The 25,247-nt window shown below is 41.0% G+C and overlaps 1 protein-coding gene across 1 annotated transcript; it reads left to right on the top strand.

Annotated features, from left to right (window-relative positions):
* The first annotated feature begins 304 nt into the window (after positions 1-304).
* Positions 305-25,031, top strand: LOC146331610 (G-protein coupled receptor 22). The gene is made up of 2 exons (XM_084733503.1): positions 305-700; positions 21,875-25,031. The coding sequence occupies exon 2, from the start codon at positions 22,000-22,002 to the stop codon at positions 23,686-23,688; it is 1,689 nt and encodes a 562-aa protein (XP_084589629.1). The 5' UTR covers positions 305-700; positions 21,875-21,999; the 3' UTR covers positions 23,689-25,031.
* Positions 25,032-25,247: the final 216 nt, after the last annotated feature.

Genomic DNA, 25,247 nt, shown 5'->3' with positions numbered 1-25,247 from the left:
TTTCTTTTGCAGGAGATCAGATGAAGTGTGTGTAATTTGCTTGGGGAGAGGGGGGAGGGAGGGGGGGACGCAAGTAATTGCTAAATTTCGTTGAATTACTACAGAGGAGCGTTCACCCTTGAGGAATCTCAGGTCGTCCTTGTGAAAGGCTACCCATCACACACACACACACACACACCCCAGCCCCCCACTCCTCCTCCTCCTCCTGCATCCCTGTCTCCTCCCCCTTCCAACAAAAACCCTCTCCATCCTCCTTCCCTCCCTCCCTCCCCCTCTGCTTGCAGATCACCGTATTGGTCGCTGGGATGGAGCGGTTAGCGCATAATCATGCGTTTGGCCGGTCCGATGCTGCTGTACAAGTCAGCTGCGTAAAAAGTGGACAGGTGTAGGCGCGCTTTGTTGAGTGAGGGAATTAACAGAAAAAACGCCCCAAAAAAACTGTGATATTGTCCGTTTTGTGAGCGGGCACCAGCCACCGCTGACTGCGCTCTGTATCTGCAGCCGTGGAGGGCTTCCCCCCCTCCCGCTGTAATATTTATGACAAAACGGAGGCAAATTATTCTGGTCACGTTTTTGGCTGACAGCCGGCTGTCCTGGAGAGAGGGAGAGCGTTGGAGTGAATCAGAGTCCAGTGTTGGTGATAGCGCAGCGCACCGACACCTGCAGTAGGATGTAAAGGGAATTCCCACTCACCAAACTGGTAAGTTTAACACTCGACTACAGTACTTCTTCAAATAAGACTCATTTTTTAAATTTCAAGTAAAAATCTTAATCTTTATTTGTGTTATATGAGCATATATTTAAATCAAGACAGTTGGACTTGGAAGAGATGTTGTTCAATGGGATACAGTCTTCTGGTAAATTAAACAAATGGTGGGTGAAGACAGTCCAAACCTGTTTGGATTCCGGACCAGAAGCGACAATAACAAATCATCTCATTGTCAGAGCAGCACTTCTGAGGGACTGAAACAGCCTCCGGACTTGATTTTAATCATATCCATTGTTGGATATAAAGCGTCTGTGGGACAAAAAAAGAAAAGAAAAGAAAAAAAAACAGCAGCTCCTGAACATTTTGGCTTTTTCGTTCAGACAACACTTGTACCAGCGAGGAAAAGAAAATCTAAACATGTCTGTTAGAAATAAAACAGACCTGTAGTGATTTCTTTTGATCCAAATGGGCTTATAGTAATTGTGATCGGTTTTCGGGCAGACCCACAGTGATTGTTGATATGTTTCAGTCACATGGATGCGCCACGCTTGTCATGAAGGTGGCCCGTTTGATCATGTTGAAGAGCACTGGCTCAGCTCACCAACTCATGTTTTGACATTTAATGTTTTAACCACATGAAATTATTCCACAGTGCACATCATTAGCTGGTCTGAACTGTCATAACCCCATGAGACTATGATTTCAAAGGATTGTTTATTAGAGCTCCTCTGCATCTATTTACCCTCATTAGAAAGACATTAAAAGCAGTTGGAATTTATGTTTTAAGAGCTTGAGAGCAAATTTGCATATTTTCTGCCTGACTTCCGCTTTTATGCAAATTTTAAATCTGAAATATGAGTGGTGTCACAATGTAGCAAAGTGTTCATAAAGCTCATAAAGCATAAACTATTTTTTTTTTTTTCATTTTTTCCTCCACTGTAATAAAAGTAATGGTGTTAACATCAACGAATACCAGAGGCCACTGTGTTATTTGTTATCCTGCCCTGTCCTGCCATGTGTGACAAAGACTGTTTCGATCGGCTCTGTTGTTGATGAGATGTGAAATGGGAACATGTTTGGTTGGAAGGTGTTAGAGCAGTCTTGTGTGATGGGTTTCTCCCAGCTCAACACTAGAGCAACATATTCTCCAGTTATGGTTACAGTTCCAATTAGTCTAATATCAATCAGCTGTCTGTTTACATTAGTTCAGTGCCATATGAATGAAGGGATAGTGCTGTTTGTGATCAATCCCAAATCAAATTCTTGGGATCAAGTGCTTTGCTTGTTGCAGCTTCTGTTAAAGTTATAATAGATGTTTTTCATACAAGAGTTGTTTAACGTGTTGTGATCATTCACTTTTTTGTTTGCTCACGTTACTTTTGGGTTCCCTTCAGAACACTCACTGTGGCCCCTGTAACACTCTCCCACTTTCACATACTTTATGAATTATTTTAATTTGTTATATTCTCATACACCTCGTCCTGTGCCACAATAATGCATCAACCTATGAATTTACTTTCATCTTGGCCTAAAAGACTGATGCAGTCTTGTTGTTATGAGTGTGGTTATGTAATTTGAGAACAACTGGTAGATTATGGAGATTTTGTAAACTAAAAAATCCTATAATCTAGACTGGGACAGATGTTAATATTTTAAGTATTGGCCCTATGGGCTACCAAAATTCAGTGGCCAAAGTACATTTTTGGCAGCCCAGATGTGGACTTATGTAAAATCAATACACATATATAATTTAATGCAATAGCCTTCCTTAATTGTGACTTTTTTGTTGTCCATGTTTCTCATGAATTGTTGGTGAGGGCATCATTTCGGATGAAAAATGAGGTAGATTTTTTTTGGCTAGCTGCGGAAACTGATGGCACATATGGCAGTACTTGTACATCGGGAGATGTGTCATATTCTAGCCACCTAATCTCTTTCTAGTCAGTCTTACATTTTTGTTGTCTTTTTGTTTTTTCATACTCTGGCTTTTGTGTTTCTGGTTCAGTTTGAGTAAACCATAGTTCAGTAACCCTGACATACTGGTAGCTATCCAGCGACATGTACTGTTGGCCATTTTCATAAAATGTTGAACTAAAAGGTGTTAAGGAATTGACCTTTCCCAAGTCCTGCCCCTTTTTGCTCTGTGCACCAATAACAGTTGAGCAAACTTGGTACCTCGGTCAACTTTCTCCTTTTCCTGTAAAAGTGACATATAGAGTCACATCTTAGGTTAGTTAATGTTAACAAAACACTGAGTAAGCCAGGTTAAGTAGCTGGTCAATCATTGATGAACTTTAGATAACTTAAGATGTGCCACATGTCACCTTTATTGATCCAATAACAACATCTTGTAACCATCTTCAAAATGTGTTTTTACCATAGCAACGTCAGGAAACAGGACAGGACAAAGTTGACTGAGGTACCAAGTTTACCTAACTGTTATTGGAGCACAGATCAAAAGGGGGCCAGGACTCAGGAAAGGTAAACTGAGATGTTTGTGGATTTGTAGCATTGTGTGGGTGAAGGCTGGCAGTATGGGGATAAAACCTGATGGTCAGTGGGGGTCAGCTACATGGAATATTTGATGACCACAGAGTAAGTTTTTGTGACCACAGGTCACTGGGCTGTGGTTACTATTGAATCCTGCTGAAGGATGCAGTCTAGTCAGTAAAATTAAAAACCAAATCTGATATTAAGGTTTTGGCTTGCTGGGTAAAACAATCAGATTTAACAGAAAAAGCACTGTCCCCTCAATCTTATATAAATTAGTCTTTTTAACAAGTACCTCATTTAATTAATTGTAAATTATGCAGGATTTTCTCAGAAAACAATGCATAGACTCATTTAAAAATAATCCATCTCAATCATCATCCACGACCCATCAGAAGTGTGTTGTGGCGCCTGTATCCACAGAGATCCCAACCTCTGCTCATACCTTCTTGTTTTCTCATTACTATGCTGTGCTCGGGACACTTTACCAATCCATCTGATGCCCTGGGAATGAGACTCAACAATCAGCTAACAAGCTATTTAAAAGTATCGACTACCTCATCTTGATATTATGTAGCATCAGGACTGTTCACCTCCAAATGAACTTTTTTATAAGACTCAGTACAAACATGCAAAAGATTAAAAGGAGTGAGTTAAAGCCCAGCTTTCCTGTAATGTGTTGTGGCTGTGTGTGTTTGTACACGTGTGTCTGTGCGTGTATGTTTCCTTCTCTTTTCCATGTACAGTAGAATCCCTGCTGTGAATCCCACGGGGATGGTTGTTTTAGCGTATTTCCACTCACTCTCATGGCAGCAGTGTGTGTACTGTGTTTGCTTTGCATATGGGTCATTGTGTGTTTGTGTCTGTGCATGTATTTATAGAGAAGCTTTGATGCTGCTGGTGGGGAAATATTCCACCACACGTGTCACTCTCCTGCTAGATGCTGCAGCGTAGTTGAGGGAAGCTGCCATATATGTGCAAAGGCGCGCTGTACCTCTGATCTGACGCGCTGATTGAGAAGTCTTATTTACCTTATAATAACAGTCCTGCTGGGGGTGTTATAGGACAACAGTGTGGAATAGCACACAAGGTTTATGTAAGAGCTGTTCCATTATCATAAAAAATTCCAATAAAGCCTCTGTCTGTTTTAGATTTGTTCTGAATATAAATTAATGGTTTAAAGACCTTTTACTTCTTAGTTTTGTTTTGGAAGCATTTTGGAGGGCTGAGAATGTGTTTCAACAGTAATGTGACACAATTACCGCCCAATGTTTATTTTTCACTGACTACTCAAATTATTCAGCTATTATGTCCATTCATTTTTTATTGTATCTTTAAATTGCCTTGTAAACAAATGGCTGGACTGTTTGCAAGCATGGCAGGTGTTGAAAGAATATGAGCAACTGTCACTGTAGTTAGGCTACTAGAAAAAAAACATTTATTGTTGTAAAAGCCTGCAATAACAGGCTTTAAAGCTATAAAATTTTATATTTCTGTGTTAAAATGTGTAAAAACTTAAATTATCCCAAATGTTCTGAACAATGGTGCAACCCAGAGAAATCTGTATTTTATCCAGAGTAGTTCCTAGTTGCTATAACCTGGTAAAACACAGAATATGTTGGATTATGTCAGAAAGTGAGGGAACCTAGCAAGCTTTACTAAATGTAATGTGAATAAAACTTTGATACATTAATTCATCCATGAACATGATTTCTACATCATCTCAGACAGATTTTCATCAGCTATTGTGATGAAAAAGTGAATTCATTTGTACTGTCCCAATTAAAGCACAGTTTTGACTGGATTGCTCACATCTATTTTAAAACATCCCAGTTGTTCCAAGCTGTGGAAGATGTCAAACCTTTGAGTTCTTTTTGAGCACTAAACATACAAGTGCATACATCTTTGCAGAAAATCATTAAAACCTCTCAACTATAGTAGTATAACAAGAGAAAAAAAAGTCAAAACATAATAAACACCAGCCGCTGCCTTGCACGTGGATTTATCGATCACTGATAGCAGAGGTTGCTCATCCTTCTTGTCAGCACACTCACGTTCTCCGTGCAAAATTAAAAGCACACTGCACTTACTGTAATTCCCTTAGATAATACAGTCAATAACAGTGTTCCTCGAAGTGTGTGAGTGCAGGGAAACATGAGAGGTGAAGAAGATCTTAGTGTGAGATAGGAGGATGATGGTGGAAAATGTAAGACAGACCAAATAGAGAGAAGAGATGGAATGATAAATCATTAGAGGAGCAGAGTGGAGTGACCAGGCTGAAATAGACTATCAAGAAGGAGGAGAAGGAGGCAACATGGAAGAGAAGAGCTGTACAAACCTTTATAGACTCAGTGGCCACTCATAAACTTGACAGCAGCTGCTTTCTTACATATTTATTGTATATTTAGGTGTGTTTTTAAATAATTACATTAATACATTCATGCTGTTGACGCATCTAATACAGTGGTTGGATGCTGACAGACACAAGGTACAAGTGTTAATGCAAAACTGCCCTTCCAAGCTTTGGTAGGAAAGCTCTTCATATGAGAACAGAAAATGACTCACAGATTTTTTGGGTTCTTTGTATGTGTGAATTTATGAGTGTGTTCTCTTCCTTGGGTTAGACCTCTGTAAGTCATTATGGTGTGATAGTTCAGCCTCTCGCAGTGCTGCTCTCTTGGCCAATGATGCCCTGTCTGCAGGAGATAAATGGCATTAATTGAGCTCTAATTGCCTTCTGGAGTGAAATAACTTAATCATTTTAACCTGCTGCAGACAACTTCAGTCTTTCTTTGTCTAGCACCCCATCAGTTTGTCTTACTCCTCTGCTTTTATTCCATTTGCCTTAAAATGCATTTTTCTAGTTTTTCTGGCCTCTTCATCTGTTCTCCAGTTCTCTCAAGCCCCGATCCTCCATGGACACTGAGCATGCTGTTTCAGATAGCTGTAGAACATGATATTTTGGTACATAGAGAGATTCCTCTCTCTGCAGGCACTGATCTGTTCAGGCAAGGTTTGATTAAATTTTAGCTGAAGGTTAACACTACAAGAACACAAATTCCTGCTTTGCTGTTTCACTGCAATGCTTTGTTAATGGCATCCTTTTTAGTTTTCTCAAGAAAATTCACAGGGCACCCGTAAGAATGAAATGTTTTCATGTGTCCGTATGGCAAACGAAAAGAAATCAGTGCCACTGCACATTCGTCTCCATTGCATAAACCCAATTTATTGTCTGCACATTTGGTCAAGCAGACTGTCAGCATACCTTAAACTGAGCGGTTTGACAATAAATTGGGTGCATGCACTAGACAGAAGTGTGGGGATACTTTGATTCTTTACATTTAGACTATTCTTTTTACATTCTGCAACTTCAAAACTTGTTGTAGATTGTGGTTACACTTTCCATATAAGTGAAGTTGAAAAACCAGAACTTTGGGGATGATCAGAAAGCCGCTACCTGAAGACCTGAGGGTTCTAGAGGGTTCATATGATAAAAGCAAATCTGATAAATAAGTAGGACTAAGACCATTAAGGGCTTTATAAACCAATAGCAGGATTCTGAAGCACACAGGAAGCCAATGTAGAGACTTTAAAATTGGCTAATGTGTGCTCTCTTTCTGGTCCTTGTCAGCACTCGTGCAGCTGAGTTTTGTAATAACTGTAACTGAGCAATGTTTTTCTTAGGAAGACCAGAAAGTAGAGCATTACAGTAGTTGATTCTGCAGGTAATAAAAGCATGCATCAGTGTCTCTGTGTTGGCTTGGGAGAGAAACGGTCACACTCTGGTGATGTTCTTAAGATGATAAATCCATTTTTTTATGCTTCTAATATGTGGATCAAAACTAAGATTCAAATCACAGATAACTCCAAGGTTTTTCACTTGTTGACAGGGTTTTAGTGCCAGTTCTTGCAGTTTTGCATTAAGTTTCTCTCTCTGAGCTTCAGGACCAATAATTAAGACCTCTGTTTTGTCCTGGTTGAGTTGAATAAAGTTTTCTGCCATCCAGGACTTGATGTCTAAAATACAATTTAAATGGGCATCAATTGGTCCCGAGTCATCAGGAGACATGGCGATGTACAGCTGTGTGTCATCAGCATAACCGTGGAAACTGATGCCGTGTCTCCTGATGACGTTTCCAAGTGGCAGCATGTAAAGATTAAAAAGTGTCTGACCTAAAATTTAACCTCCCATCCCGTTCCTGTCAATCCACAGTCCACACTGCAGTCAGTCACCAGAGCAGACAGGAGAGAATAAAAAAACATTTTTTCAAAACAACACAATGACTAGCGTTTTGTTTCAAATCAGGAAAATCATTTTTATTCATATTAGAACAGCATATTTATATATAAAAACTGACCTACTGTTGTGATGATTCCCATCCTGCCTGCTCCTCTTTACTGTTTTTCCTGTCCTGTCCCAGTCCTGTGTATGAATAGTGAAACTGACTCCTATCCTGTGGGAATCCCATAGGAGTCCCAAAAAAGCACTAGCAAAGTCTCACTAGAGCAGTAGAGAGTCTCAGAGAGTATAAACAATAACCAGAGCACAGAATAGTAAGTCTTTGCCTGTATAACAATTTACTGGATATCTGATAGTATACACCACTGGATATCCAGGAGTCCCAAAACATTGACTGTTGCCACCTGAGGCTAAATCATTATCAGACAATAGCTGATGGATTCCCAGATTGGTAATAATCAAGCTACAAAAGCAATGGATCCTGCACATCCCATAATGCAAGCCAATAGCATTTTTTGTTCAATCCTCCCATTCTCAAGCCTAATTTGAGATTACTCTAATTACATCATCATGTGGAGCTTCCTCTAGAGCCACAGAAGACACTATAAAAGTGTTTTCACAGTCAGAATAACACTCCTTAAGAAAAGCAAACTCATTTTAAAAGACAAGTGTACAGGATTTAGTGGCTTCCTCTCCCTTTTCAAGCATTTAGCAGAAACTATGGTGGCTGTGAAATAGAGTTGGGCGATTGGACAAATATATCATCCATTGATGATGGTCTGAATCCATTGCTGGTTGCTTTTTTTGGCTGATTTGTTGGGCAATATTTGTCATTTTACTTTGCTAATGTAATGGTCTGCAGAGTGACAGGTGCTGCTTCGCCCTGCGCCCTCATCCACCAACACAGTGCACACCCACTCAGCCGGACCCTGAGTGTGCTGAGCTGGGACAGGATTGAGAGATAAACAGCCTGCAGAGACTCTCTGCACTCTTTTCACGCAGTGAATTAAGGATTTATTTCAGAGTTGGTGATTGTTGGAAGAGTGGACAGACCAACAAAGATGGTTTTTGTGAGTTTTACAGGTTTTTCTGTTCAGTTTGGATGAAGTGTATTTTCAGAGGAGTTAACCAGCCAGTTGAGCATGTCTTAGTTCGGTAAGAGAGAAACTTGAATTCAGAAGGTGTACATTGTATTTCGCCATTTAAAAGGGAAAATAAGTGTGAGAACATTTAATTTTTTGATACTCTGTGAGTTTATTTAGTCTATTGGATGTAGTAAACATACGCATTGTGAATTCGCTGCTTGCACACATCTCCCACGTAAGACTGGAGAGGATGGTGGGGTAAAATGTCGCCAATCATGGATGGACGGGCTGTGGATGGTCATCTGGAAAATTTTAACATATAGCCCAACTCTACCATGAAAATGGGAAAGGCCGTATCTAGAGTCAGTGTTTGGTTTGTGCATTCTCTGCTACTATAGAAACATGGCAGGACAACATGGAGGAGGACCTGCGCCCTCTAGATATAAAGAGCTTATTCTAATGTAATGAATACCAGTCCTTATTTTCAGGTGATATAACACTAATGAAAACAAACATTATATATTTATAATATTACATTCCATTAATGCTATATTCTGCCAATAAATCCCTGTAAATCTTACAAACTGGACCTTTAATGTGTAAAATCAGTGCAGTGCAAAAAAAGAAAGAAAGAAAGAAACAGATACAATGAAGAAATCTAACTATTTTGAGTCAACATCTCTTGTGTGTGGGAGATTTTCAGTGTTTGTGTGTGGATATATTCAGCACAGCAGTGCAGGTCTGTGAATGTGATCACGGGTCAAAGCTTTTTCTTGCTAAAAGTCAGTCAGGCCTGTTATCACACCAACAGCTGTTGGTTCTGGTGCTTTGTCACCAGAGCAGCATTAAAACAACCACGAGCCTTTCACTGTGACTTCACTATTTATTCACAACACCCCCTACACAACACAACAGAGCACAACACAAACACTGGTGAGTGCAGCATACAGGCTACTTGTCGACTGCATTTGGACCCATTACCTCCTGATGACGAGTGCTGTTGAAATGGAGAGATGGAGGGAGATGTTGCTAATCACAACTAATCACTTTAGAACACATAAGGAATGTAGAGGTAATTACTGGTAGAATAGAAATATAATTAGCACTGTTCTAACTCTCCATTTTATCCTGTTTTACTGTCTTATCATCATTATTACTAATCATTGCTATTCTCTTCGATGGGCCAGTGAACAGCCTTCCAAAGTGTTGATTTACGTAACCATCTCCACATGCTCTGACTCAGTTTTACTTCACAAGCTTTCATACTTAATTCTGATTTCTTCTTGTTTTAAAGGACTGTGATTGCACAGCAGCCTTGATTAGCGCTTATTGATGGGTGGCGTGTGTAATAGCAAAATTACAGGCTGGGGACGTCATAGCTGGATATAGGATACCAAGGAGTGTCTTTAATGAATGGCGGAGCTAAATGAAATCCATCGAACATGCTGTCAGGTGATAATGATGCCTCACACGCTGTGGACCAGAGCTGTCTAGAGACCAAGGTCTTCTCTCGGTACAGAGCTGTTCCTATAGATTACAGGCTGGGATAATTAACCTGCCTTCTATAGCTTCCTTATTGATGTTCTGGTAGCAACCTGTCAGAATTGCGGGATATGAAGTGACTGGACAGATGAGCCTTTAAGGTCTCTGATATTGTGACAGCAATCTGTGTGAAGCTGCCTGCACTGATGCATCATGCAGTGCTATTTTAATATTCAAAAATCACAGAATAGTCGGTCCACATGATCTGTGGGGGGGATTACACGATGATATTGCACAGTGTAAAAAGCCACGTGCTGGTTGTAAGATGGATGGTGAAGAGGGGAGGCGAGGCGGTGCAACTGGGACAATTCAAAAGAGAGATGGATAGAGGTAGTGAGCAGGGAACAAACATTCCCCTCCAGCGAGCACACGACTCAGCATCCATCTGCACACCCCTGAGCCTCCCTCCCATCCATCACTCCCTCGCAGCACCCACCTCCCGCTTTCATCTTACCTCCTGTTACCCCTGTCCCTTTCTCCCTAACTTGTCTCAGGCAGAAGTGCAGATGGGATTCAGCAGTTTCTTAAACACACAAGATGTCATTCACCTCAGTTGGCGATCCATCTTCCGCCGTATCTGTGGAGAGCATATGTGCAGAGGAGTGTGTGCAGAGTCCCGGCTGGCAGTGGGTGGCTGTGTGGGTAGACGGCAGTTAGCGATACATCGCGGACTATATGGTGTGTGTCTTCAGCAAGCTTGGCTTGAGTTATGATAACCCATTTTTAAAATTTTACAGTGTTAAGTGTTGCTTGGCCTCTCATCAGGGGTAGCAGTGTTGTTTTTCAAGTGGCATATTATGCTTTTTGTTTTTGTTTTTCTCTTTGTTTCAGTTTCTGCCGTACCTTTTTGTTCATGTGAAAGGTCTGTGAAATTACAAAGACCAAAGCCTGTGCCAAAGGGAAACACTCCTCCTGAACGGCCTGAAACATCTCATTTTTAATCTAGCCTTTGTTCTGTTACTTGGAAGCTGGGCACACACTGTACAATTTGAGATCGTTTTTGCCATGTTTTTTGAGTCCCACGACTCATTTTAAAGTTGGGCCAAATTTCAGCTTTGTCTGGTGTCATTTGGCGTACAGTATACAGGGACGAGCAAGCACCAACCAACTCCTCCCACACAGCCATCAGACAGTCAGATGAATTTCCGACATGTCCAAAATTTTGGTTGATCTTTTCAGGCTCTTGCACAGTTGAAGCCGAGCCATGAGTCAATTCCCCAGGGCTTTTTTTCTCACAGCACCTGTGTAGGCAAACGGAGCGCCACGCTGTAGGCGTCCTCCTTTTCCTACACAAGTCCATATATGCTGGCACTTCTTCTTTTTTTTCTTTTTTTTTTTTTTTTAAGTTTTTGGTATAGAGAATGGCACAGGTGATCAAGGCAGCATGTCTCTACCTTGTTAGCATTATTGGTTGAACACCACCATTTCTAAAATCACACAGTGTATGCCCAGGGTAAGCGTCCTACAGACTGTGAGATTTCAGCTGCTTTATAAACTAATTGAAAGCTGGACTGTGTGACATGGATATAATAAACTTGTAGATGTAGACTTTACGATAATCACACCTACTGAGTTGTAGGCTACAATACAAGTCAATATACAAGAAAACATCATCCATCCAATTAAGACTTTCCAATAGTGGTATTTATGTACATGAAAAAAAAAATCCAAAGAAGGCGTGGAGGAGAATGTGAATCCAGTTGAGGGAAAAGATGCAAACTTGGGACACCAATTTTGTAAAGAGAGCTTGATACATTTATTATTTATAGTATGATTTGTTATTAGACATTAGGCTGTAAATTTCTGACACTGTTAGACTTTTATCTCAGGCTATCTTCGGTCACAAGACAGTAAGAACAGAAATATGGCCACTTTAACACTTCCTGAAACATAAATCCAGTATTCGGTTTGTTCTTATATTAAAAAAGCATTTCTCCTGAAGCTCCTGAAGCTCTCCTGACCAGAAACACATCAGATAGGTTAGGATGTTGTCACTCCTACTGAGCGGGTTGTGTTGTTGGCTGGTCCAGGCTGGTTTGTTGGACGCCTGCCAGGGATGCTGCTGCCCAGCTGGTGGCTGCTTGCTGTTAGCACTGCTGGATGAATTGAGTGGGAAAATTAAGCCTTTGATCGATTGTCTCACTGCGGACGTTAGGAATACCTAAGACTGCCATGAGTCAGCGTGCTGCATGCACCATCATCCTGCTTGCTTTCTCTCTTTCCCCTCTTTTTCTCCTTCACCCCCCCTACTTTCCTGTCTCTCTCATCAGTTTCCCTTTCTTCCCTAAATGTCAACCTTTGGTGTCAGTCTCATAGAATCAAAGAGCAAAGTTGTCTTTCTATTCTTACTATTTTGCACTGACATATTACAGTTTTACAGGGAAAAATCCATCAAGGAAGAAACCGATAAGAATTTCTCCACGGATAGTAGTCTAAATAAACCATAATACAATGCAGCTGCACTTTGTTCTGTAGTAAGACACAATGCCCTCTTGTAAAAGTCTTTTTTGTTATCTGAACAACCAGACACCGCTTACTACCACAGCATCTCCTTCCAATTTCATTTTGAATAAACTGATACACATCTACCCATGTAAACAGCACTGATGATCATCGTGCCTGAGGTGGACCCAAGCGCAGAGACTCATGGAAGAACTGGATCATTTCCAACTGCTGTTCCTTGAACCAATTGAACCAATGTGAGGATGATACACTTTTCAATTTTCCAACTGGTCCCGTCTGTTCATAAAGGCAAAACCGAAACAGTCCAGAAATTGTTAACCTATACTGACCCATACTTGATGTGCTTGTCTTGAGCCAAACAGCTATAAAATGATGGACTTTTCATTTCCTATAAAATCTTTACAATAAGTTCCCCGTTGTTTTGTTATTTGAAAGCATTTATTGCGAAGCAGCAAAATCTGGAAATGTTGGGTTTTTATAACAGCAACTTAGCACAACTCCTATATAGTTAAAAGCAAACAGTAAAATAAAGAAGATACCTGAAAGTAGAAGCAGTGATACAGGAGAGAAACTAAACTTCAGACCACAGAGATTCAGTTAGAAGCTAAAAAAGCCCTTTCAAAAACCTTCTTCTCTCTGATCTCCAGCACAAATTTCACAAATAACACTTACTTATTAGAGTTGAAGTAGCTGTCTAGCTGTGGCTTGGTGGTTTGGGGTCGACATATGTCTATCTTTGGTTTTAGATCAAAGAATTGTAGGTAACAAATTTTTTCAACTCGAGTAATGTTGCTGCTGCGCTTGTGTCATTCGGGAAGCACACAGAGGAGGAGAGAAAGGAGGAGAGAGAGAAAAATGTGATCTGCTGCTCTCACAGTGAGCTGAAATGAAACAAGTCTACATAAATTAGGTAGGTTTGTCCCTGGCAACATTTTGGTAGCAAATGTCAGTCACCAGTCACCAAAACAGAACGACAATGTGTTTTTAACCAATGAAATGACACATACAATCGATACAGAGCAGAGAGCACCAGAGTTTAAGTCCAGCATTCATACCAACAAAAACGACCTGCACCAAGGGGGAAAACACTCTCGGGTTCAGTTCAACTGGACTAAACAAGGCTAGTGTGAATCCACCCTGACACTTCACAAGAAAATACTAAAAATCAAGTACACAAATGATTTATAAGACAGAGATTCAGCAAGCCTCGTCTTCAGTGAAAAGTTGCCACATCCTAAGAAATAAAATATGCAAACTAAGCACATAAAGTTTTATAGAGGGCACAGGCGGTGCTTACATTTAAATAATTAGCAGGCTGAAGTCTCACATGTACCAACCACATTGTCACATCTAGATTGCAGATGACTGAGGTGAAAACGCAAGCGAGAACTCAGTCCTGATGCAGGTTCAGCACTTTCAGCCCCCGGCAGCACGACTGGACACCAGTCATGACACAAAGGGCCAGATTTAATAAACTGTTTCTGCCTCATTTCAGACGTGCCAGGAAATGTATGTGTGTGTGTGTGTGTGTGTGTGTGTGTGTGTGTGTGTGTGTGTGTGTGTGTGTGTGTGTGTGTGTGTGTGTGTGTGTGTGTGTGAGTTGTTTATCAGACAGGTGCACTGGTCTGGAAGTGCACTTGTCATCTGAGGTGCATTGTAAGTGAAGTGTGCCTCTATCCATTGACGTAGAGCAACAGAAATTACATTATAGTGTATTTATGCGAGTTTGTGTGGTTTGTGACAGTCAGTTTTTCTGTTGAATATTCTCAGGTGCAACTGGTGCAGGTTATATTAATAAAAGAAGATTACATTGTGGAAACTTAATTAGTAAGGAAAAACTGCTTCTGTGAATGAGAAACAATTTCTGACTAAACATAGGGGACATTAACTGGATTTGATCTTGGCATCCACTGAGATGCTGCAGCACTATGTTGATTATTTGTTCGATAAAACTATTGCAGTGTTTTGCTGCAGTTTGTTTGAAGATCAGGGAGATATTGACCAAATTAGTGCCAGCTGCATCCTATTTCATCTTTTTATGTCAACGCAGCTTTTATTATTTCATTTCCCAGTATATACACTGTACTTTTCTTCTAATATACACTTTCAATGTAGCAATGTTATTTTTCATTAAGACATGCCTTCCAAATATGTGGAGATAATGACATATTGTGTTGTTTTAGAGACTGTCTGGCCTGAAAGCATGCCTACTGTTTGTCTTTGTGTTGGGCAGAAGTAATTTAGCCTCTGGCAGGAAACATGTCATCAGGACAATAAACTAAATACACAGATAGCGCAGAGCAGGGATGTCAGACTCATTGTAGTTACTGGGCCAGTAAGACCATTGCATAATAACCTATGAATAAAAACACCTCCAAATGTTTCCTTTTTTTAGTGATAAGAAGTACAAATATATTCTGAAAACATTTCAATTAATGAACCATCCATCCAAAACAGATGTTTAACAGCCTGAGATGTCTTAAGTAAAATAAGTGCAATTTCACACATTCACTCATGTTACAATTTACAGATTACAGTTGATCCACAAATGCATAAAACATTTAAAGTGGAAACTAATCAGGAAGATGGTTAAGTTATTCCCTGTCTTACAAACAATTTACAAATCAAATATTTTGGTAGTGACATAGTAACAGGGTTTCACCAATATTGTTGTAAGATAAAAGTCTCAGATTATTTTGTACTGAAGCTGTTAATGGACAATATTATGCACAATACTATGCTATTGTTTTTTGTGTACTCTGGTCTAGAATTACTTTGCAATATCATCAAGTAGACTAAATTGGACCTTTTGGTGAGCCAGTTCTGGTCTGCAGACCATACGTTTGTCACCCCGGGCGATAAAAATGTGTGCAAAGTGCATGCAAGATTGCTAGAAAGGAAAGATCGACAACAGGATCTGCTTGAACATTTACCCTGTGATATTTTGAAAGGGGGCTTGACAGCCTGTCATCTTCTACCTAACACCTATAATAACCCTAACAGCAGGATCCAGGATCTTGTTCAGGTTCAATCTGGGACACTGTCAGTTTGTTGTTGTTGTTTTTTGGAGCAAAGCACAGAATCTACAGTTATTAAGACACCAGATTTGATAAAATCATCTAAAGCCAAAGTAATCTATAACTGACAGTTACTCATTTGAGTCCACACTGAACCAACCAGCAGAAGCATTCCAACACTGTTTTGAATTCTGATACCTGAACTTTGCATATATTACCAGTATACTAAAAAAAAGACATATGAGTTATCTATTATTTTTTAACAGCTGTATACTAGGGTCAGGCAGTATGTCAAAGTCTTTGTACCAGCCACTGTCAGCCCATCAACAGGCAATTGGCAATATATTTGGAACCCAGGTAAAAAAAAAAAAAAAAAAAAAAAAAAAGGTGTAGAGGACAGTCATGGAACAATTAATATGATGCATAGACTTGTGTACTAGCCGATACCCGATTCAGCATTTTAGGCTGTATCAGAGACATCTCTGATACTAGCAACTGTATCACAAAAACCCCACCAACCAGTCACATTAGTAAGCTTTCAATACATGATTGTAAATGATGCTGTTAATTAATGACTGAGGGGATGCCACATGAGTTTACCAAAACCAATTTAAGACTCTGTGACTGAAATGAAATCATCCACTTTGATGATCATTCAACATAGCTCAAACACTGATCTTTGAAATGTGTTTGTCTTCAGCATTAACTATGACAGCAGAGCTGTCAGACAACCCATAACACTTTTTAGATTTTTCTGCTGTTTAGGCCAATTCTTAATATAACTTGTTGTGTTGTTCATGCCTTAAGCTCCCTCTGCCCATTTCCTTTCTGTCTGACTTGTCAGTGACATGCTGTATATAATTTGTGCTGAGGATGTTTCACCTTGTTTCCAGCTATTTTCTGTTACCACAATAAACTACACAAGAAACAAATACACACTCACAAACACTCACAATACTTGATTGCAGCAAGAATGTCACAATAACACAATCCACTTATCAGAACCGAAACAACATTATGGCAGACTACAATGCACTGCAGCTCATTTTTCAGGACCACACACTGTACAAGACTGATCCGCAACCTCAGATGAACCTGAATAATTACAATCCCCACGACACAACACTGGTGATCATTAGAGAAACAACCCAAAGTTCACCGCTCTGTCTGCACATTTTAATTTTCTTCTTCCCTCCCTCCCTGTAAATACAAGAATATTGTAACTATTCCTGGCCGCTGGTCAGAGTCACAGCTCTTCATATAAAGCATTTCTGACATTTTGTCTTGCCCCCAAACCACATGCTAACACAGACTTTTTGTCTTTGGCCCTTTGTATCTCTTACCAGTTCATCACACAGCACTAAGTATCCATTATCACTGGACTGATAGTGCTGCATTGTTTCTCTTAGTCATAGAATAGCATAAATTACTCTTGTTGAAAGCTATTCAGCCTTCTCATTTCACCAGCACACAATCATCCCCTTGTAATTATTGGCAGGATTGTTAAGAGAAGCAGATGGTCTGATGTTTGATGAGACTGATCAAATTAATGAGTGCAAAATACCTCTGATAACTTAACTTAGGGCTGGGCGATATGGCTTAAACATAATTCAGTATTTTTAGGCTATCTCATCATATTCTCAAATAGTGATGATCATATAGAATATGATGCATTGCTATAGATTAAACTACCCAGCAGTATACTATAAAGTAGGGCTGGGCAACACAGACAACATCAGACATTACAATATTTTTGACTAAATACTAAAATGGGTAAAGGCAAATAATAAAGTCTGGTAAGTTCAGGAAATTAGGAAACAACCTGGAATCAAATTATGATATAACAACATTTAAAAGCTGAGAAGATACTTAGTCTCATATCACAATTTTACTCTTGTCAAAAAGAACAAACAAACATGTCTCTGTTTTGTTTTCACAAGATCTGTAAATATTAAAATCTAGATTGTTGTGCGTTGAACAGTGCATTTTCCTTCACCAATTGGATACAAAACACGCCTTATTCTCAGTTTAAAGCTATAATATGTAAGCTGTCTCCATTAAAATGACTAAAAAGAGAGTTGAGTTGTGTACTTACTTTATCCTAAATGTGTTCACCAACGTTCAAACCCAGAGAAATCCGTTGTTTATTCAAGGTAATGGCGTGTTTCCTACTGGCCACTACTTGCTATAACTTCCATGGAAACATGGGATAAATATTATCTCATCTCTTAACATGACTTCTGCCTGAGTCATGTTAGATAAATTTTCATCTGCAGTGGTGGTTGTGTTAATAATAATGAACAACTCCCATGATCCCACACTACTTCACAAACTACATATGTTACATATGCTACATATATATATGTGTTACTGTTTTCTGAGCGGCAAAACTTGTTTATTGTGCATTTAAGTTTTATTTGAATAATCATTAGTTATGTGGAACATTATTCATGAATGTAGCCAGCAACTTTTATCTGTGCAACATTAAAGTTGTCCCAATTTCTTTGCGCCTTTTAGTTCAACATTCTATGAAAACAGCAAACAGTACTCAGTACTGGGATGGGAAGCTTGACATATAGATTTATTAGGCCAAACTGCTGACACGATCCATACCAAAGAACCAGAAAAGACAAAAGGTAAACTATGAATAAACAAAATGGTGTTAAGTGGCTAGAATATGACACGGGACTTAATGTACTGTGGCCTGTGCCACCAGTTTCTTCAACTAGCCTTTAATTGGTTTTACTAAGTTTACATTTGGGCCAAAAATGTACTGTGACAAACAAATGTAGGGGCTTGGTGGGCCATGCGGCCAGGTCCTAAGATATTAAAGTATTTCACTGGAAAACAATCTAAACAAACAATAATAAAACATTAAGGCTGTCCTTATTCAACAAATGGCTCCACCAAGCCAAACAATCTCAAATGAGGCGCAGTTACCGGCATTTCTAGACCAACAAGTCAGACCAAACCAAACTGTGAGAAAACCTGTGAGCCCTGGGGGAAACGCACCACAAAACAGGCATTATCAGTCAATACACTTTTAAGCAGTTAAATTCTTAACAGCGATTAATCGATTTATTATTAATCATTCACATCCCTAGTTGTGTCAATCATGGCATACTTACATTTACAAGATTATTTATGTAGTTTCATTCTTGTGGTAGCACACAACTCAGAGCTTTTCCTGATCCCAGTTTACTGAAGTGCCCTTAAACAACCCTCACATGAGATGGAAGACACCACTTTGTCAATGCAATATTGACATATATATTGCCCCTGTGATTGGTGTAAGTGATTGACTGTTAAATATAAAGTGTTCCTTTGTTTGCTCCATTATTCTCTGTAGCATCGTGTTGTCAACCATATTGAACAAAGACTGTAAACACAATTGATTTTGATGACATTATAAGGTCACAGCCCACTGAATATTCTTGTGCCAGACGCTCAGTGTGGATCTAAATTAATACATTTTTACTCCCGGGACCTGTGAAATTCTGATGTTTACGCTGTAATTTTGTAACCCAGACACCTATTTTTCATAGTCAGTTCAATACTTATTTGGCATTTTTTGTGACAGAGGAAATACTATAAATACTTAAGTTATATTGAATATTTGAAACATTCAACTGTTGTCACACATGTCATGATACTGTGACCTTCGCTCAAGTAAATGAATAAAAACAGTTCTTTAACTGCAGTTGGTGATTAAAGGAAATAATAAAACAAATTCACTTGCAAGTATTTTATACAGCACTCAAAATGAAACCACAGGTACCCGAGAGAGGATGAGAATGAGATAGGGAGTGTGTTTCTGTGCTCCCTTGCCTCAGGCTTGTTAAATTGGCAGATCGATGATGCTTTAAATCAATGTTCCAGCAACACCGCAAACCCCATGGAACCCATTAGTGGATTAAGATAGACCACTGTTCCACACTGAGCCCTGTTCTGCCTGCAGGTCCTTTCCACATGACAAATGGGAGGAAAAACTGTGAAATAAAAACAAAGAGAAAAGGGCAAACGAGAGGGTGAGAACAAAAGCTGTGGTGGAGGAAAGGTCGACAGCAAAGGCTGGGGTCAACACTGCCGGTAAGGACTCACCTGTAGCTCTTCATTTAGAGACTTGGGGAACAGATTTTTCTTACTGTTGATCAACAAGGGGTCTTATATCTAATCAAGCAACACTTTATATAATTCCTTCCCAAGCACAGGCGAGCGGCCAGCCAGCCATGAATAACATGCTCCACATGCAAAGCAGCTTGTCTCCGCCAGTAAACTGAAAAGGGAACAGAGTGGGAAGGGATGCGAGGGATGTAGGGGAGCAGATGAGAAAGAGGGGCTGCAGGGAGGGGATGCCAGGGGAGCTGGTCTTTCTCTGATAGCATTGTTTATGTGCCACTGTCTGTGGATCATTGATCCATTCGTCTTCATTACATCCCCCTGTGAGAACTATTAACTGCTGCCACCCTCAGTTGGGTGCCTGCGATGTTGACATTCACTGCACGGCCTCTCTACCAGCCCACCAATGTCCCTGCCACCTCTCCTCTTGGAGGTAGAAGCTGACAGGTTTATACTGCTCGTGGAAAAAACAACAAGACAGGGGATTAACAGAAGGACTTTTAAAATGGCATTTACTGGATCTGTACAGGCATTTATTGTCTTCAAAATGTGGGTTGTCAATCATGAGGGAATGGGTACAGGTAGATCTTACTGGGGGGACTGTATGGATGTTTTTGAAACAGGGCTGTACAAGGTACTTATCTATAATCAGCTGTATTACCTGCAGTAGATGCCGGTTGATGGTTCCCCAGTTTGGAGAGGCAGAGAGGAGCACCAGCACCGAAGCTAAGCAGTGTACTGCTGTGGACAGGCTCAGCAGCAAAACATATTATAGCCATCTAAGAAGACCCACTTAAAAAAGTCAATATCTGTTTAAGTGTATACTATATTTAGAATATTTTCACCACTTCACCTTGCAAATTTCACATCACAGAATGCAGGAGTTACTAGTCTAACGCTGTCTCAATTTGTTAAGTTTTTTGTGTTACTGTTTGGCTCCAAACTAACATTTAAAACTGAAATTACACAAATACACAAACAAACTAACTGATTAAGGCAGCAGTAGACCAACGATTCCTGTGTTCTGTGAAGTTAAGTTACCAGATTTGCCAATGAAGTCTGGTTGTTTTGGAAATGGCAATATTTGGCTTATATAACAGTGAAAATACAATCTAAATATGGTGTACACTTAAATTGATAAGACTAACACACCGACTATTAATGAGCCCACTTCAAATAATCTGACCTATACCTTTAACTGCAGAAGGGACAAAATAGTAATCAGTTTCAAGATAAACTGTATTAGTACAATCATTTCAAATTTTAATCATCGTGATAGCTGTGTTTGATGACCTTGCTTTGAAAAACTCACTGTAAATGCTGTCCAGCATCCACCAAAGTTAGCAAAAGTCTCCCAGACGCAGGTGCAGTATGTAACATGGGTTTGTTTTGTGTCAATGACATGATGCCATTTCAAATTGTTGAGAGGTTTTCAATAGAAATAATGGTGAAATTATTTCAGTGTGCGTATCAGTACTTTCTGATCATTTTCAGCACATATTAACAATACTGCAACAGTACTGATAACCTCAATACTTTTGGTCACTATAATTGTGATGTAAAATCTTCATATTGTTTCATCTCTAAGCAGAAAAGTTATGGTTGGAATCTGTATGTTTCCACATGCTTTATCCTGCAAGCTTCTTTACTGACCCATATAATGTATGTTGTGTAATAATGAATCAAACATCCACCCACTCATGCTCATGAGAAGCACAGTTACATCTTTGTAACAGAATTCAGCACAGTACATGAACTGCAAGCGCAGCCAGAAAATAAATCCCTGTTGGTTTGTTAAAATGTGTAGACTGTTCGGTGATCCTCTGCTGAGCCCCTGCTTAATGCTCTCATACCTGCAAATGTCCCCCAAGAGACCCCCTGCTCCAATTCCTGTCTGAACTGTTACCATTGTGTATGCGAAGCATGTTGTTGTCTAACCGCCTGAGCCCAGTTAGACATCATGGGCCATCAGCAGCAGCTTGAACTGCACCCCATGACTTCAATCGACTGCCAAGATCACTTTCACCTCGCTGCGTCAACTCATAGCTTCCCTTCACTTGTGAAATCTGACAAGTTTGACTTGTACTTGTTGTACAGTTTTATGTTTGAGTAAATATGAGACAAGCTGACTGATAACTGCTTGATCTTTCTCTGTCCTCTGTCTTTCTCTTCTCCTTTCTATGCCTCTTTCTATTTTTTTCTCACACAGAATCAACCACAAATCTGGCCATCATCCTCATCACTGCCTCATTTGAGCCAGAGGAAAAGAAAAGACAGAGCATGGTCTGGTGTGGCAGCCACTGTTGCTATGTGTGAAGGGGTGCTGTGGCGTCAATGGAGACCGAAGGCTATCGTGACCTCCTGGAGACCAGCGATGGTCAGGGGGTAGGCCTGCTGGATGGAGGGGGCGAGGTGGGGGTGGAGGAGGGCTGGAGCACACCCTACCCTCTGGGCTTCCAGGTGTCTCTGACCACTGTGCTGATACTGGAGCTGGTGTTGGGCTTCAGCAGCAACCTGACCGTGCTTGTGCTCTACTGCGCTCAGTCCAACCTGGTCGATTCAGTCAGCAACCTGGTCACAGTCAACCTACATGTGCTGGACATACTGGTCTGTGTGCTGTGTCTGCCACTAACTGTGGCTGTGATCCTGGTGCCAGCTAATGGAAGCGGAGTCAGCAGCCTGGCCACGCTGTGCTGCTTTCACGAGGCCTGTGTCACATTCACCAGCGTGGCCACAGCGGTCAATGTTTTGGTGATCAGTTTGGACCGATACGACATCTCAGTGCGTCCAGCCAGCCGTCTGCTGACCCCGAGGCGTGCAGCGCTGCTCCTGGCAGCAGTGTGGGCCTTGTCTCTGGCTGTTTTCTTCCTGCCCTTCCTTGAGGGAGACTTCTTCTCTTCGAGCGCTGAGGACAGTGAGGATGAGGAGCTGGAAGGGCCGACCCTTAACTCTGAGCTCACCACTGGACTGACCCCCATTTTCTCCTCCTTTTCTCCTTCCTCTTTACCCACAACTCATCCGTCCACCCCTTCACACCACCTGCCTCCAGCATGGCAGAACAGGACACTGCTGTGTGTAGGAGGGCAGGGGTATTACACAGGCCTGGCTATGTACTACCACTTGTTACTCCAAGTGCCGTGCTTCTTCATTGCTGTAGCCGTCATGTTGTTCACCTACTCTAGGATCCTGCAGGCCCTCAATATTCGCATTGGCTCCCACATGATGAGGAGCACACGTGCAAAGGACTCCAGCTGCAGGATACGCTGCAGGAGGCAGAAGAGGAAGGACCTGAGCCTGCCCACAGAGGTGGTGTCCTCTAACCAGAATCAGAACCTCAACCATCCTCCACTTATTCCCTCCCCAACACCTACGCCAACATCACCCCCACCACTCTCCTCCATGCCCCAGGGGATGTCTGACAGTGGAGCAACAGTCACTACTGTCAGTACAGCTGCCACCACCCCCATCGCCACCACACCAGCCACCCCTGCTTCTCCGACCCCAGCTTCAACCTCAAACCAGACCCACGCCACCTCACCACTGCCTGCCTCCTCCATGGGTGTACAGGCATCGGTTTCTGCCATCATCGCCCTGAGGCGAGCGGTGCGCAGGCACAGGGACCGTCGAGAGCGTCAACGTCGGGTCCTAAAAATGTCCCTAATTATCATATCCACCTTCCTGGGCTGCTGGGCCCCTCTGTCTGCGGTCAACGTTCTGATCCTGTGTCTGGGTCCCAGCGACAGCCTAGTGCGGCTGCGCCTCTGCTTCTTGGCTATGGCTTATGGAACCACTATTTTTCATCCTCTGCTCTACGCGTTCACCAGGCAGAAGCTGCGCCGTGCCCTCAAAACACGTGTCAAGAAAAGGGTAGTGTCCCTTCTGCAGGTGGACCCAGCTCCCAGTGGGGGGACAGTTATTCATAACTCTTGGGTGGAGGGTGGGGGGCAGAGGAAGACTCGCAAGCCAAGGGTGGAGGCCAGCGATGGCACTGATCGATGCCTCACGGAGGCAGTGAGGGAATGAGGCTGGTCTTCAGAGTGTGTGTGAATGTGTAAGTATGTGTGTGAATTTGAAGTGTTGTACGTATCTTACTAATTTGCTAGAGATGGATGGTGTGTGTATTTGTGCTAAGAACCAGTTAATTTACAAAGGTCAGGACAAATCCCATGACCTCTGGTTCCATGCAGATGTGGAGACAGGTGAGTCCTGAGCTCTAATTAGAGCCTGCTCTCCGCTGTCCCTACACAGGCCCTCATTAGTCCACTTCTTGACTGACAAGGTGGTCACTGAGTCTCCATGGCAACATGGGCCATGCATCATGACGACGCTATAGCCATGGCTACTGAAAACACTAGTGTGCACCCCACAAGTAGGGTGAGGTTTAGATAACAGCAAAAGTATACATTATTGCTCCTGCGTGCACTTTCAATTTGCATGTGCATGTAAATATGCACAGACAGAAACACACATACACACACTGACACAAACATACATACTTTACGCACACTGATTTATATTTAGTCATTATCTGTGAAAGCACACCAATATCTACCTGCACAGATATTCTCAGTGAGAAAAATATTATTAGAAGTCTTTGTTTCCCTTTTTTCCTTTATTTTGTCATGCCTTAATTGAGTTGTCAATATATTCTCATGGTGCTGAATGTCCTGCTGTATGTTTACAACAATGCATCAGAGCGACAGTGTTTGCACATACTGTATTTTATGGTATATAGCAAAGTAATGGCAGGTAAAAGCAAGCAAGCATTCAGATTCAAAGTTTACAGGCTCAAATGAAACTACCCGGAAATTGCAAAAAATGAAAAAAACAAAAAAACAAAAAACAGATTTCATTTACACTAAGCACCATATTTTAGAAGAATGTGTGCAAGTTAAAGCTAAAAGGCATGACTTTATTTTTATTTATTTTTTTAATAAGCTGTAAAAGTCATGATGATGTAGATGAGAATGTGTGATTGTGTTTGTGTGTTTGCATGTGTGCATGTATGCGTAAATGAATAAATGAGCGTGCGCGAGTGCGTGTCCATGATTATGTGCAATAAATCATGAGCAAAGCAATGACCCCTAGGATGTGAACAAAGAATGTGAACACTGAATTGTTGGTTTTCTAGTTATGGTTTAGATTACACGGGGAAGGAGGAGAACGGGGACTTAATAATCTGATTAACAGCTTAATATAAAAGCAAATTACATGGAGCACTACACAGGCAACTGCAATACTACTGAAATTGTATCACTTCAGTTTTAAAGTGGAAATCAAAGGGCGACATTTTATGAAAACTGTCTCTATAGTCACTGCAGGTAAACTAGCATTGCAAACCTGAGAAATCCCAACTTCTGACATGGGACATGAGCTTTTCCTGCTCTGGAGGGCAGAGTCACTGCTTTTGGACAGCACTATGAATGACTGCATAGGCTTCTGGACTGAGTCCTGGACATGTTATATTATATCTGTGTCTCTTTCTCCTCAGGGCTTCATGTCTCATTTCCAAACGTGCTGGACATTGAAACAACAAATCAGCCCTCAATCAGCTGTTATATTATGGGTGTTAACAGTAGGTA

This window comes from Lutjanus erythropterus, chromosome 2 (genome assembly GCF_056507025.1).
Source record: "Lutjanus erythropterus isolate fLutEry1 chromosome 2, fLutEry1.hap2, whole genome shotgun sequence".
Taxonomy (NCBI): Eukaryota; Metazoa; Chordata; class Actinopteri; order Lutjaniformes; family Lutjanidae; genus Lutjanus; species Lutjanus erythropterus.
This window is presented reverse-complemented; position numbering and strand designations above follow the sequence as displayed.

What these genes read in the sequence shown, in the direction of transcription:
- LOC146331610 (XM_084733503.1), top strand. Translation starts at nt 22,000, where the DNA reads ATGGAGACCGAAGGCTATCGTGACCTCCTGGAGACCAGCGATGGTCAG.